Source organism: Siniperca chuatsi, linkage group LG21 (genome assembly GCF_020085105.1).
Source record: "Siniperca chuatsi isolate FFG_IHB_CAS linkage group LG21, ASM2008510v1, whole genome shotgun sequence".
NCBI lineage: Eukaryota > Metazoa > Chordata > Actinopteri > Centrarchiformes > Sinipercidae > Siniperca > Siniperca chuatsi.
In genome coordinates, this window is record NC_058062.1 from 10,641,648 (window position 1) to 10,652,673 (window position 11,026).

The 11,026-nt window shown below is 41.2% G+C and overlaps 3 protein-coding genes across 4 annotated transcripts; all 3 read right to left on the reverse strand.

Annotated features, from left to right (window-relative positions):
• Positions 1 to 938: 938 nt before the first annotated feature.
• Positions 939 to 1,844, reverse strand: cldnk (claudin k). The gene has a single exon (XM_044182251.1). It carries the CDS (start codon positions 1,842 to 1,844, stop codon positions 1,197 to 1,199), a length of 648 nt encoding a protein of 215 aa, XP_044038186.1. The 3' UTR covers positions 939 to 1,196.
• Positions 939 to 8,082, reverse strand: btr02 (bloodthirsty-related gene family, member 2). 2 transcript variants are annotated; one of them, XM_044182250.1, is made up of 9 exons: positions 7,950 to 8,062; positions 6,672 to 6,799; positions 6,019 to 6,291; positions 5,835 to 5,912; positions 5,509 to 5,748; positions 5,265 to 5,412; positions 5,141 to 5,167; positions 3,075 to 4,374; positions 939 to 2,043 (listed from the first exon to the last, which is right to left on the reverse strand). In XM_044182250.1, exons 3-8 carry the CDS (start codon positions 6,286 to 6,288, stop codon positions 3,830 to 3,832), a joined length of 1,308 nt encoding a protein of 435 aa, XP_044038185.1. In that variant the 5' UTR covers positions 6,289 to 6,291; positions 6,672 to 6,799; positions 7,950 to 8,062; the 3' UTR covers positions 939 to 2,043; positions 3,075 to 3,829. The 2 variants fall into 2 exon arrangements, with proteins under 2 accessions (XP_044038185.1, XP_044038184.1); XM_044182249.1 differs by lacking the exon at positions 6,672 to 6,799 and having other exon boundaries at positions 7,950 to 8,082.
• Positions 8,083 to 8,251: 169 nt separating this feature from the next.
• Positions 8,252 to 10,809, reverse strand: LOC122868947 (GTPase IMAP family member 9). The gene is made up of 2 exons (XM_044181411.1): positions 10,720 to 10,809; positions 8,252 to 9,558 (listed from the first exon to the last, which is right to left on the reverse strand). The coding sequence occupies exons 1-2, from the start codon at positions 10,736 to 10,738 to the stop codon at positions 8,534 to 8,536; spliced, it is 1,044 nt and encodes a 347-aa protein (XP_044037346.1). The 5' UTR covers positions 10,739 to 10,809; the 3' UTR covers positions 8,252 to 8,533.
• Between the last annotated feature and the right edge of the window lie 217 nt (positions 10,810 to 11,026).

Genomic DNA, 11,026 nt, shown 5'->3' on the forward strand with positions numbered 1-11,026 from the left:
TCTAAAGTGGCATTGTGTTGCTCTGTCCTCTGCTGTTACGGACAAAAAGAAAAACAAAACTGAAGGAGCTGTGCATCCCTTCGCAACTGTGATCAAATTTACTGTTTACAGCAGATAGAAAGCAAATACCAGGGTGTGTTTTCTATGCAGTTAATCTAGTGTAAGAAATGTAGCCTGGAAAAAATATTTAAATTCAGAAACATTATCATGTCAGCATGTACAGTAACCAAACTCCAAGGCTCTCAATGGTTTTAATTAACTGTAATTGTTTTTGAAACTCCCTGTGGATGATCATTTACTTCAAAGTAAAGGAGCACAGAATCTGAGGGATCTGAACAATGTCTCATGAATAAAGATTATGCTTTTTCCACTGCGGTTTATAACACCTCACATTACATGCGATGACAGACTTGGTATGCACACATGCATTACAAAGAGTGTTGATCTGTTTTGTTTGTTTTTTTTACTCTGTATCATATAATCATCAGTTTGGATATCCAAGATCGGTGATGGGATGGAAACTTTAGCCATATGAGTGAATTCTTGTCCATTGTGATTCTGACAAAGAGGTGGTGCTTTGAGACCACTTGTGCTAAGAGAGCCTGGTTTGTTGTACTTGCTGTTAATTGAATTTTTATGTTGTGAAAGAAAGATATTTTTCTTTGTCCCTGGTACTGGGTAGCCAAGACAGAGGCGATGGAAGATAGGAGATGGAGAACCACACACACACTTCTCAACAATATGGCACCACAAACAAATGTACACACATCCCCATTGTTCTATTGTTCTTCTCCACTCAGCAGCTTACTCCCCTCATAGTGTTTTCATAAATGAGAAAAACAAAGATTGTCTTTTTAAAACTACTGTACTCTCAAACACATACGATGAGCTTTTAGATGTTATCATAAAAATGTGAACAAACACCATTTCCCTCGGTAGAGGATTTGGAGGACCAACAATTTTATTGTATTTTACACTGACAGACAGAGAAAAAAGGTTACTGAAGGATATGAAATAATGAAATGAGTTCAATTTTCCCTAAACAGCCTCCTGCAGCTTTTCAGAGAAAAAAGCAAACTGGAATAACATTAAATATAAAATAATTACAAGAAGCAAAATCAAAAGGAAATGAATCAGGTTTGTCATCGTTTGGGGTATATTTGTGGGACTTGAAGGCATTCAGACATTTTGGAAACTTAGACATAACCTTTGACTTGTGTGGCAGGTGCCCTGCGAGGACTACTTTCTCCACTGCTGAAGGTGGGAGAGCCTGGGATGCCAGGGGGACTTGACCCAGCGTAGAGCAGAGATCCTCCAATGAGGAGCAAGGCTGATGCCCCCCAGCCAATGTAAAGGGCAGGGCCAAGCTCACGCTTGTGTGGGGCCGCCACATGTGGATCATAGAAATCCCTGATGATGGAGTGGGCAGTCCAGCAGATGGGCACAAGGTAGAGGAACCCTGCAATGGCAAAAAGGGCACCAGAGATGCGAGCAATACGGGCCTTGAGGCTGTTTACACCGATGCACTTTGTGCACTTGACTCCTAGGACCCCCAGAGCCAGAGCCAGGCCACAGATTAGGATGGAGAACACGGTGAGGCCTCGGGCAGCCTGCATGTCACTGGGCAGAGCCAGCAAGCTGTCGTACACCTTACACTGGATCTGACCTGTGCTCTGCACAATGCAATTCATCCAAAGGCCTTCCCAAATGATCTGAGCCGTCACTATGTTGTTACCGATGAAGGCAGTGACTCGCCACAGGGGGATGGCACAAACTATCGCCCCACTCACCCAGCCCACAATGGACATGATTAGGCCCAGCAACTGCATGCCCGTGGTTGCCATGGTGAAAGGTGTTGTTTGAATCAGATGGACGTCTTGGTTTTATTTCAGTCTTTTTCGTTGCAGAGTACCAACTTATAGTCTCACAAAGAAATGTGACAGTCAGTGACAGTACTGGAAATATTGTGCTCCACTACTGGATCTTCAGTCTTCGGGTAATGATGTCGTTGAGTTCAGCTTGGGTTAGACAAGGACAGGTATCCTGAAAGGACAAAAAAAGGAGAAGCAATTTAAATCGTTTTAATTCATTCAAATAGTGCTGCAAAGCTCACAGATACAAAAATATTTATAGCTTCTCACTACTTACAACAACGAGCATCGCATTAGTAAAGTATGAAAAGACTAATAGAGCATATATTTATCATAAATATTTGGAAACAGGCTGGGGGGCCCATGTTTAGTGGATTCCAGTGAGAACCACAGAGAATAGCTGTCTTTGACACAGCTGTGGGTGTTGAGCTACGCCTTGCCGAGAGTGGATTATCTCAGAAAAACATGAGGAGACTCTGAACACAAGCATCTTTCATGAAGGCTTGTAGAGTGGGCCAGGAGGACCTATGTCATCTATTTATCATAGCTCCCAGTATCCACATTTGACCAATTCGAAATTAATCAAAACCCTCCCTGCACAATCAATCCAGGAGTTGACAAGGATGGATGAAAAATCTCAAAGGGATAAGCTTTACCCATTCGACCCCTTCAAGATAAATATGTATCCAATAGTTCCCCATCTGAGAGGATTATTATTAGATTTGATATGAATAAAATGAGCGGACAGATAACAATGGATCAAATGAATCGTCGAATAATAATTCTTACAGGCCTTCATTCCCCCACTGTTACAAAATATGGTGCATGGATTTATAGTAATAAATGATTCCTCCCTGGAAGTCCCTTAAAGCCCCCCCAGACCTCACTTTAGGAATATGTGCCTTATCTTTGGTACAACTAATGGCTCTGCCTACTTTATAGGAAATTATTGGCAACATTGCAATGAGGCAAGAGCAATTTCACACACCTGCCTCCAACACCAAGACTACTTAAATAGATATTAAATTTACATTAAATTGTGACACAGCTAAACATATAATAGAAGAATTACTGGGAATACATTCTTTATATTCCATCAAACTCATCACGTCACATACAATTTGTCAGTTTTTTAGTCTAATTATGTTTTGACACTTTTGGAAATGACTAATGCACTGATATTATCTAGGATAAGATATTTACCTCAAATGAAGTACTCTCACTGCTCCCCTTGGTCCACAGGTTAGTGGTACTGCTCCTTTGCTCGTGTAGATCAGTTGGGATGCCTGGAGTTGTGAATGACGGCCCTGAGAATTCAGTTCAGTCCACAGAAAGGCTGGAGAGCAGGGGAGGCTCTATCTCAGAGGTCAGGTGAACTGAAGCAAAGAGAGTCGATCAGCTTCGACACCCTGCACTGGACTGGAGATGGGGCTGCCCTCCGAGATGCCAGCACAAGTCTGTGTGGCAGTGGGCAGAAGCATGCGCTTGTGTGCACGACTGTGTCAGTGTGTGAATGAGTGAATGTGTTTGAGTGTGTCTCCCAGTGCCTGGTGTACAAGCACAATGCCCTGCTGTTTTGCTGTGCCCTCCCTCCCTGCTCCTCGTCAACCTCTGTCCCAACCCTGCAGCCCCTCGCATCCATCCAACTCAGCAACCCATTTTCGCTTCTTTTTGACTTTGACTCGCTTGTTCATTTATGAGAGCCTTCTCTTTTCTTGTACCCTCCTCTTTCCTTTTCAATCTGTTTATGGGTTTCATTGAAGTTTTTTCGAGTGCAGGGAGTCAGTCCTTATGCAACCTCTTGTTCACTGTTCTGACAGGGAAAATGTGGTTCATTGTAGTTTTTCATATGGATTTGTAAGTAAATAAATATATTTGACACACTGGATTGATACTGAAAAGATAATCACAACTGTATTTATACTGAAGATTTATAAATCGTGTATTAAGTATGATGTTTAGATGCTGCAGAAATTAGAACAGATGATTAGGGGAGCAGCATTTTTGCTGCCATGCAGGCGACCAGGACTGAAGAATGGATGGAGCCTGTCAGTAAATGTATCTGTGAAGGTGTGAATGTGGACTCCAGATTCTGCGCAGTAGAAGGACACACGGCCTTCTGTGTAGTCCAGAAACACGCCCACCTTCCTAGGTCTCTGCTCTAGAGCCAATGGGGTGACAGGAGAGGTGTTGGCAATGTACTGGCCTCCAGTCTTCAGGCTCAAAGTCCAGAAACCATTTGCAGGGCAGACAGTGAACTTGCCCTTCCTGTTTATGGTCTGTCTGACAACACCCAGGTTCCACTCGATCTTCTCCCCAACCTCCACCTCCCAGTAGCACCTCCCACTGCAGAAGCTTTCTCTGGCCAGCACGTTTGCCACACAATCAAACCGCTTGGGGTGATCTGATACCTCCTGAAGCTTGTCTGTGTGTCTCACATGTTTTCTGTCATCTGAGACAGAGAGAAAGGGGTGGGCTGTCTTAGCACTCAGATTGACATCCACTAAGAAAGAGACAGGAGAAATGGTCAAGAATGGGTCAAACAGCACAGACATCTTTAGCACCAAGGGACTGTAAGAAAATTACTGAGGTGAGGAGAGGGGTAAAAGCTCATATTTCAGTTTTTAAAATTGGGAGACCCTCCCCAGCATTATCAATATTTTATTTGGACCTGAGCCTTGACTTAAAAAAACTGCAACACCCTCCCCCCAATATCTTAAACTACAGCTCTGGGTTGGTACAACTCATTCCACCATTAGTAAAGCATTTAAGGCTATGCAATTTAATTTAAATAATTTTCACAATAGGTGGAATGAACTATTTCCAAGTTTACGTCAAACATAACAAAAGGCTGAACTTCAATTATAATATAGGCTGACTTTACATGACACATTTCACCGTTTTTAACTTTTTGTTATGATGAAGAAGAACGTGAAGGAGGAAACAACTTTTGGTAGAGACAACATTTAGTGTGATGGGAAAAATCAATCCCTGAAACAGAAACAGGATTGTTGTCCTTTGCATATGACCCCGTGTGCACACAAGAACCCTCATTTGCAACTATTTGATTTATTTTTTTTAATTAATCCCGTGAAAGAATGCTGAAATATAAATTTAGGGTGTTAGAAAATAAAAAGCTTCTACTCTCCCAAAAAAGGGGACTACCATCCCCTTAGCAAAATAACAAAATTGCTTTTCTGACCTCCCCTCCCCCTTTAATAATTTATGTACAGTCCCTTATATGTGTTTCTGTTTAGACAAAGCCTTACCTGTGTATTTCTCTATTCTCTTAAGTTCTGTCAAAGAAGAGCCATAGGAAAAAGAAATGTCACTGTCATTGAATTTAATGTAAAATGCTTATTTAATACTTAAGATAAAAGTTGCATTACTCACCAGATTTGGAGAGCCTGTTGATTTCTACCTTTATCTTTTCCATCATGTCTGACAGTGCTCGTCTGGTGACCCCAACACAAGGGTCAGTTTCTATGGTTACCTTGGACCACTCCTTCATCTCAGAGGGGCACAGAGTGGAAACACTGTTCTACATGACATAAACAAAGACATTTCACTGATGATAGCCAGTGTCGGTGCTTCACCATTATCATTACATTATCTGCAGAAGGTAAAAGGTGCTTACTTGCTTCATATCGTCACTTTGATCACTGTTTACAGGAATCTCTGGGTCAGATTCAGCGGCCTCCTTCCTCAGCTCATGGATCTCCTGTTCAAGCTCTCCCACCAGTATTCCTACTCTCTTCTCCTCCTCTCCCCGTCTCTCCTCAATTGCTGCAACGACCGCTTTGTGACTCTTCTCCATAGCATTTACGAGGGCAGAGAAGACCTTCTGGCTCTCTCGCACCTCTCTGAGGTAAGAGTTCTGATTGGACATCATCATGCATCATCATTTAACAATTTTCTTTAAAAAAAAACAACAATTTAATGATGTGGAGGTTTTCAACACACCTTTTGGAGCTCCAGGGAATATTTCAACCTTTCTATCTTCTGCAGCCTCTCCTTAATCATTTGCTCAACATCTATAACCTGTACATGTGCAACAGTGACATGAGCATACACAAAATGTACTAGATTTATTAATTATCAGATGATGTCACCTATGATTAGATAACTGAAAAATGCAATAACGTACCATTTCCTCATCAGGTGGTTTCTGTGGTCGAGTCTTCCTGTAATTGTCTGAGAGGTCTGCCAGAATGCGGTTGACACTGAGCTCAGGCCTGTCAGTAAACACTCTCTTACAGTGGGGGCAGTATTTGGACTGGTGTTGTGTCCAGTAGTGGCAGAGACAGGACAAGCAGAAGCTGTGTCCACATGGTGTAGTCACTGGGCTGGTGAAGATGTCTCTACACAGAAAGCACAAGAAGTGCTTCTTGGGGAGGAGGCATATTGTAGAGGCCATACTCTGAAAATTACAATATCAATGTGTGAAAAATCTTTTTTCTGTTCTTCTATACAATACCTCTATGGATAAGCACTTGTGTTTGAATGGTAAATAAGAAACAGAGAGAACCAAAACTTGATTTGAGAAGTAGAAATCATTTGATAAACAGAAGGATTTTAGTATTTTATGCAATGAATGTCTAAAGTGGATTTCTATTTTCTAGGATTTCTATATTTAGAGTACACACACACACACACACACACACACACACACACACACACACACACACACACACATATATATATATATATATATATATATATATATATATATATATATATAGTGTACTGGAAGAAGATCCTTTACTCATGATAATTATGACATAGTTAAATTGTAATTACTTATGCATCAGTGTGTAGGCTAAGCAGCATTTTCTTGTTCATGCTGGGCAGGATGGAGCTAGTTTTAGACAGTTTAGTCAAGTTCCCAACCTAAGGGTCGGCCCCCTCCAAAGGGTCACAAGATAAATCTGAGGGGTCGCAAGAAAGAAGGGGGAAAAAAAACAAATTCGGATACATAAATTTAACAGTTTTAAGGTCCAGTGTGTAACATTTAGGAGGAGCTATTGGCAGAAATGGATGTATGAAGTATGTTTTCACTTGTGTATAATAACCTGAAAATAAGAATCTTTGTGTTTTCATTACCTTAGAATAAGCCCTTTATATCTACAGAGGTCACAGGTCCCCTTCCACAGAGGTCACCATGTTGCACCACCATATTTCTACAGTAGCCCAGAACGGACAAACCAAACACTGGCTTTAGATAAGGCCGTTCGCATTTTCAGTGTCACGGCCACTGCAGTTTCTCCTACAAACTTGGAATGGGAGGGTGAGGCGGGCGGTATTCAAATAGTTGCAAACTGCAATTTTACCACTAGATGCCACTAAATCCTACATACTGGACATTTAAAGGGGAAATGTCTCTTTGGGGGAATTGCTAACAACTCATACCAGACATCTGAAATGGGACAAGGGGCCCAAACTCTTGAACTAATATCCCATCTTGAACTAAAAGTACTTCCCACTGATCACTTACAGAAGGATCATTTACATTTTTTTAATTTATTTATTAATTTTGTCACAGCAGGACAAATGGGACATCACGCACTTGAGCAGAATGGCATTCCTCTCATATTATTCAATGATACACAAAGGACAGGATATGTGATTCTTTTTTAATCTACTGAAGTAACATTCATTTCACTGGCACAGTGAAGCCTAGCCCTCTGATTATTTTCTACCATGGTGTCTTCTTTGTCATTGTCATTGTCACAGACGTTTGAGTTAAAAAGATTTCTTTTGTGATCAAGGACAGAGAACAGAAGCAGCCAAGTAAAAGATGTGATGTAAAGTATGTAGTCAAACAGGTAGCATCCAAATGTTTTTATGTAATCAGGGAATGCAACTCAACACAAAGCAGCAACTACTGAAATCTTAAGGTTGTTTTTCATGTGATTCCTGAGTTTTGTCCTGACTCTGTTGAACTCTGACATTCATGTAGGAAATACTCTCGGATTATGCAACATGTTCATGAAAGATTCAGAGGTCTGATTTCGATCTCAATTCAGTCAGAAAATAGGTAGCTTTTCCAAAAGTGAAACAAAAACTAGGTGGACTTACCTATTCAAGTTGATCCTGTCCAGATAACACTGCAGTCAGTCTGCACTGCTTTTGTTCACAATTTTAGGTAATAATACACAGATACTGCAAACGTTGTACGCTCAACAGGTGCACTAAGGTGTTGTGTTGTGTTGGAAAGGGGCAGTGCTTTAGGCACTCTCAGTTGAAACTCCACCCTGAACGTTATCTGAGCTACACTTCAACTAACCTACAGCAAGACACCAGGAAATGTTGGAGGTTAAATAAAATGGTATGGGGTTAGCAAACAACAAACTCTCACATGTGCTGTTAAAAATCACAAACCTGTTTATTCAAAATACAAATTTGCAGTTTAAAGCAGCCATGAGATTTACTGTTTTTGACCATTAGTAATCCACATAAGCTGTTCTTTGCCAAAACAGTATCATAGTATGGAACAAGAAAAGTTTGTGTTTCAACCTAAAAGGAGTACATTCCCTTATCTAATTTGGTATCATCAAGTCAGCCTGAACGCTACATAAGAAACAGTTAAATACAAAGTGCACACGATATTAAGTTTTTCTTTTCACTTTTTTATTCCTGAAAAACAGGTCAATACCACGCTGTCATGGACGAGGAGTTACAAAGAAGCGATTGATGAAGATCGAGTTAAAGTTGAGTCTGGCAGGAGGTGCCACTCTGTCCTCCATATGCTTTATAGCTACCTGGGCTGTTCCTCCTGCCGATCCACCAACTGCACCACCTATGATCCCATAAAAAACCATCCCTCCTGGCCCCTCTATAGACCCAACCAGTGCACCCATGACAGCTCCCACAACAAAACCCATCCCCAGTCCTCTGGCCAGAGACGTTCTGAGCCATCCATTGTCCATCTCTGCCTTGGCTCTGATCTCGGCACTGACACTGGCAGTGTAGGCATCTTTCTGGTGATACAACTCCTCCGCTATGTATTGCTTCTCCATGTCAGTCCATGCCTTCTCTATCTCTGCTGTCCTCTGCTTCCTGAGCCTTTTTTCCTCCTTCTTCACACTGTCCTCTGCCTTCTGGAAACTTCTGCTGGAGAAAAAGCCGCCTCCTAAGGAGGCCACCATACGCTCAATCTTCTGCAGCAGCTCTCTGTCCCGGCTGCGATCTCTCCAGTTCTTGTTGAAAACGTGAAAGCGGCCACCGTACTTCTCGATCAGTTCTCTCAGGTGCCAGTCAGTCTTCTGCACCCTGTCTTCTAGGGCAGCCCCTTCCAGATTTCCTTCATAGGCCAGGAGGACCATGCAGTGCCTCAGACAGTGTCTTCCAAAGCGTTTCCTCATCAGTTTGGGGGCTCTCATGTCATTTGGGGAGATTTTCTCCATGTCAAAGGCAACAAGAAAGGCATGGGGACCAGGAATACATAAGCACTTGGACCTTCTCAGCTCCATCTTCCTCTTGGGTTGAGATATATCCTTGTCATAGATGTTTGGTCCATTGATAACAGCCACTCGTCTTCCAGCCAGCTCTCCAATATTCTTCCTGCTGTCAGAAATGCTGGTGATATCCTTAGAAAACTCCTCCCGCCCAAGTATGGCATTTGTTAGTAGGAACTGTGAAGGTCCACTGTTTCCGACCACCACAAGCCTTAATTCTGTAGTAGATCCTGTGAAAAAGTGAAGTTCAGTTGAATTTGCGAAGGAAGTAACTTCATGTAAATGCTAAAAGTACTGTGCATTTGCTCCCACTTATCATTGTTGTTGTATATCATGTTTTTACATTCTCTTGTAGAATCATTAAGTGCAATTTAAGTTGACAAAATAATATAAACAACATGAAAAATGACTCCCTTTGACGTAAATTAACCACCCTTGCTAACACCATGAGAGTGGCTCATATTAGGTTGTAGGCCAATTACCAGTACTGCCAATTACTGTTGTTCCTCTATGTTGATGCAGTTTGTTTGTGTTTGGTTGTCATGTTTTTTCATGAAGTTTTTTTATATTTCTAATAATTTTACATTTTTCTAACAATGTTAGTATGAGAAAAGATAATTTGCTATTTTAGTTTTCTCCTGTAGCTTTACCAAGACTACAGCCATAGCATCTCTGTGAGGCTGTGAGCTAAATGCTAACTAACATGCTCACAATGATAATGTTAACATGCTGATGTTAAGCAGGTATAATGCTTGCCATAGCATTTGCTAATTAGCGCTAAACACAAAGTACAGCTGAGTTTGATGGGAATGTTAGTTGAATTAGTTTTGCAGGTATTTGATCATAAAACAAAATTCTAATTTTGAACTGATGATGATGCTAGATGAAAAGTCAGAGGATCACCAAAGTTATTACAATTCATCCTGAGGGGGACGTGAATGTCTGTTCCAAATTTTGTGGCAATTTATCTAACAGTTCGCTCAAAATTACAAATATCAACTTCATGATGGTGCTAGAGGAAGATGCTGAGATATTTCACTGAATAAGTGAAAACTTTGACCTGCTCTTGGCACTAGATGAAAAGTCAGAGGATCACCAAAGTCAATAGGGTTCATCCTCTGGACACCATGAATGTCTGTATTAAATGTCATGGCAATCCATCAAATATTTGTTGAGATATTTCAGTCTTGACCAAAGTGGTGGTGGACCGACCAACCGACCGAAACTGCCACGCTGCTAGCATGGCTAAAAACTCACTAATGCTAGACCTCTTTTAGCTGATAAATTCTGCTAAATGTCATGCAAAATTACATGAGCCACCTTTTTTTTTTAGCTTTGTGGCTTGAATAAACGTAAAGCAGAGTACCCCCTGAATAAATCAGTGGGCTTACCTTTCTTCCTCCTATCCATTTGGCAGATTTACAGCACAGATTTGCTCTTTTATTTTGGATTAAGTTCTCCAGCTTCTCACTGGACTGAACTCATCACCATAACTGTTGCATGTATAAACACATCCCCATCCTTTTTCTTAATGCCTCTCTCTCTCTCTCTCTCTCTCTCTCTCTCTCTCTCTCTGTGTGTGTGTGTTGATTAGGTAATTGGAAACCAGATTTAATATTAAGTGGAAAATATCCCCAGGGTCAGAAGCTGACAGTGAGCACATTCACATTTATTGATATTTTTAATGAAATACTTAGA

Bases quoted from the DNA above. Each gene is read 5' to 3' on its own strand.
- cldnk (XM_044182251.1), bottom strand. From the start codon at position 1,844: ATGGCAACCACGGGCATGCAGTTGCTGGGCCTAATCATGTCCATTGTG.
- btr02 (XM_044182249.1), bottom strand. From the start codon at position 6,288: ATGGCCTCTACAATATGCCTCCTCCCCAAGAAGCACTTCTTGTGCTTT. The intron at 5,913-6,018 runs GTACGTTATTGC...GCACATGTACAG, and splicing joins AACCACCTGATGAGGAAATG to GTTATAGATGTTGAGCAAAT. The intron at 5,749-5,834 runs GTGTGTTGAAAA...ATGTCCAATCAG, and splicing joins ATTCCCTGGAGCTCCAAAAG to AACTCTTACCTCAGAGAGGT.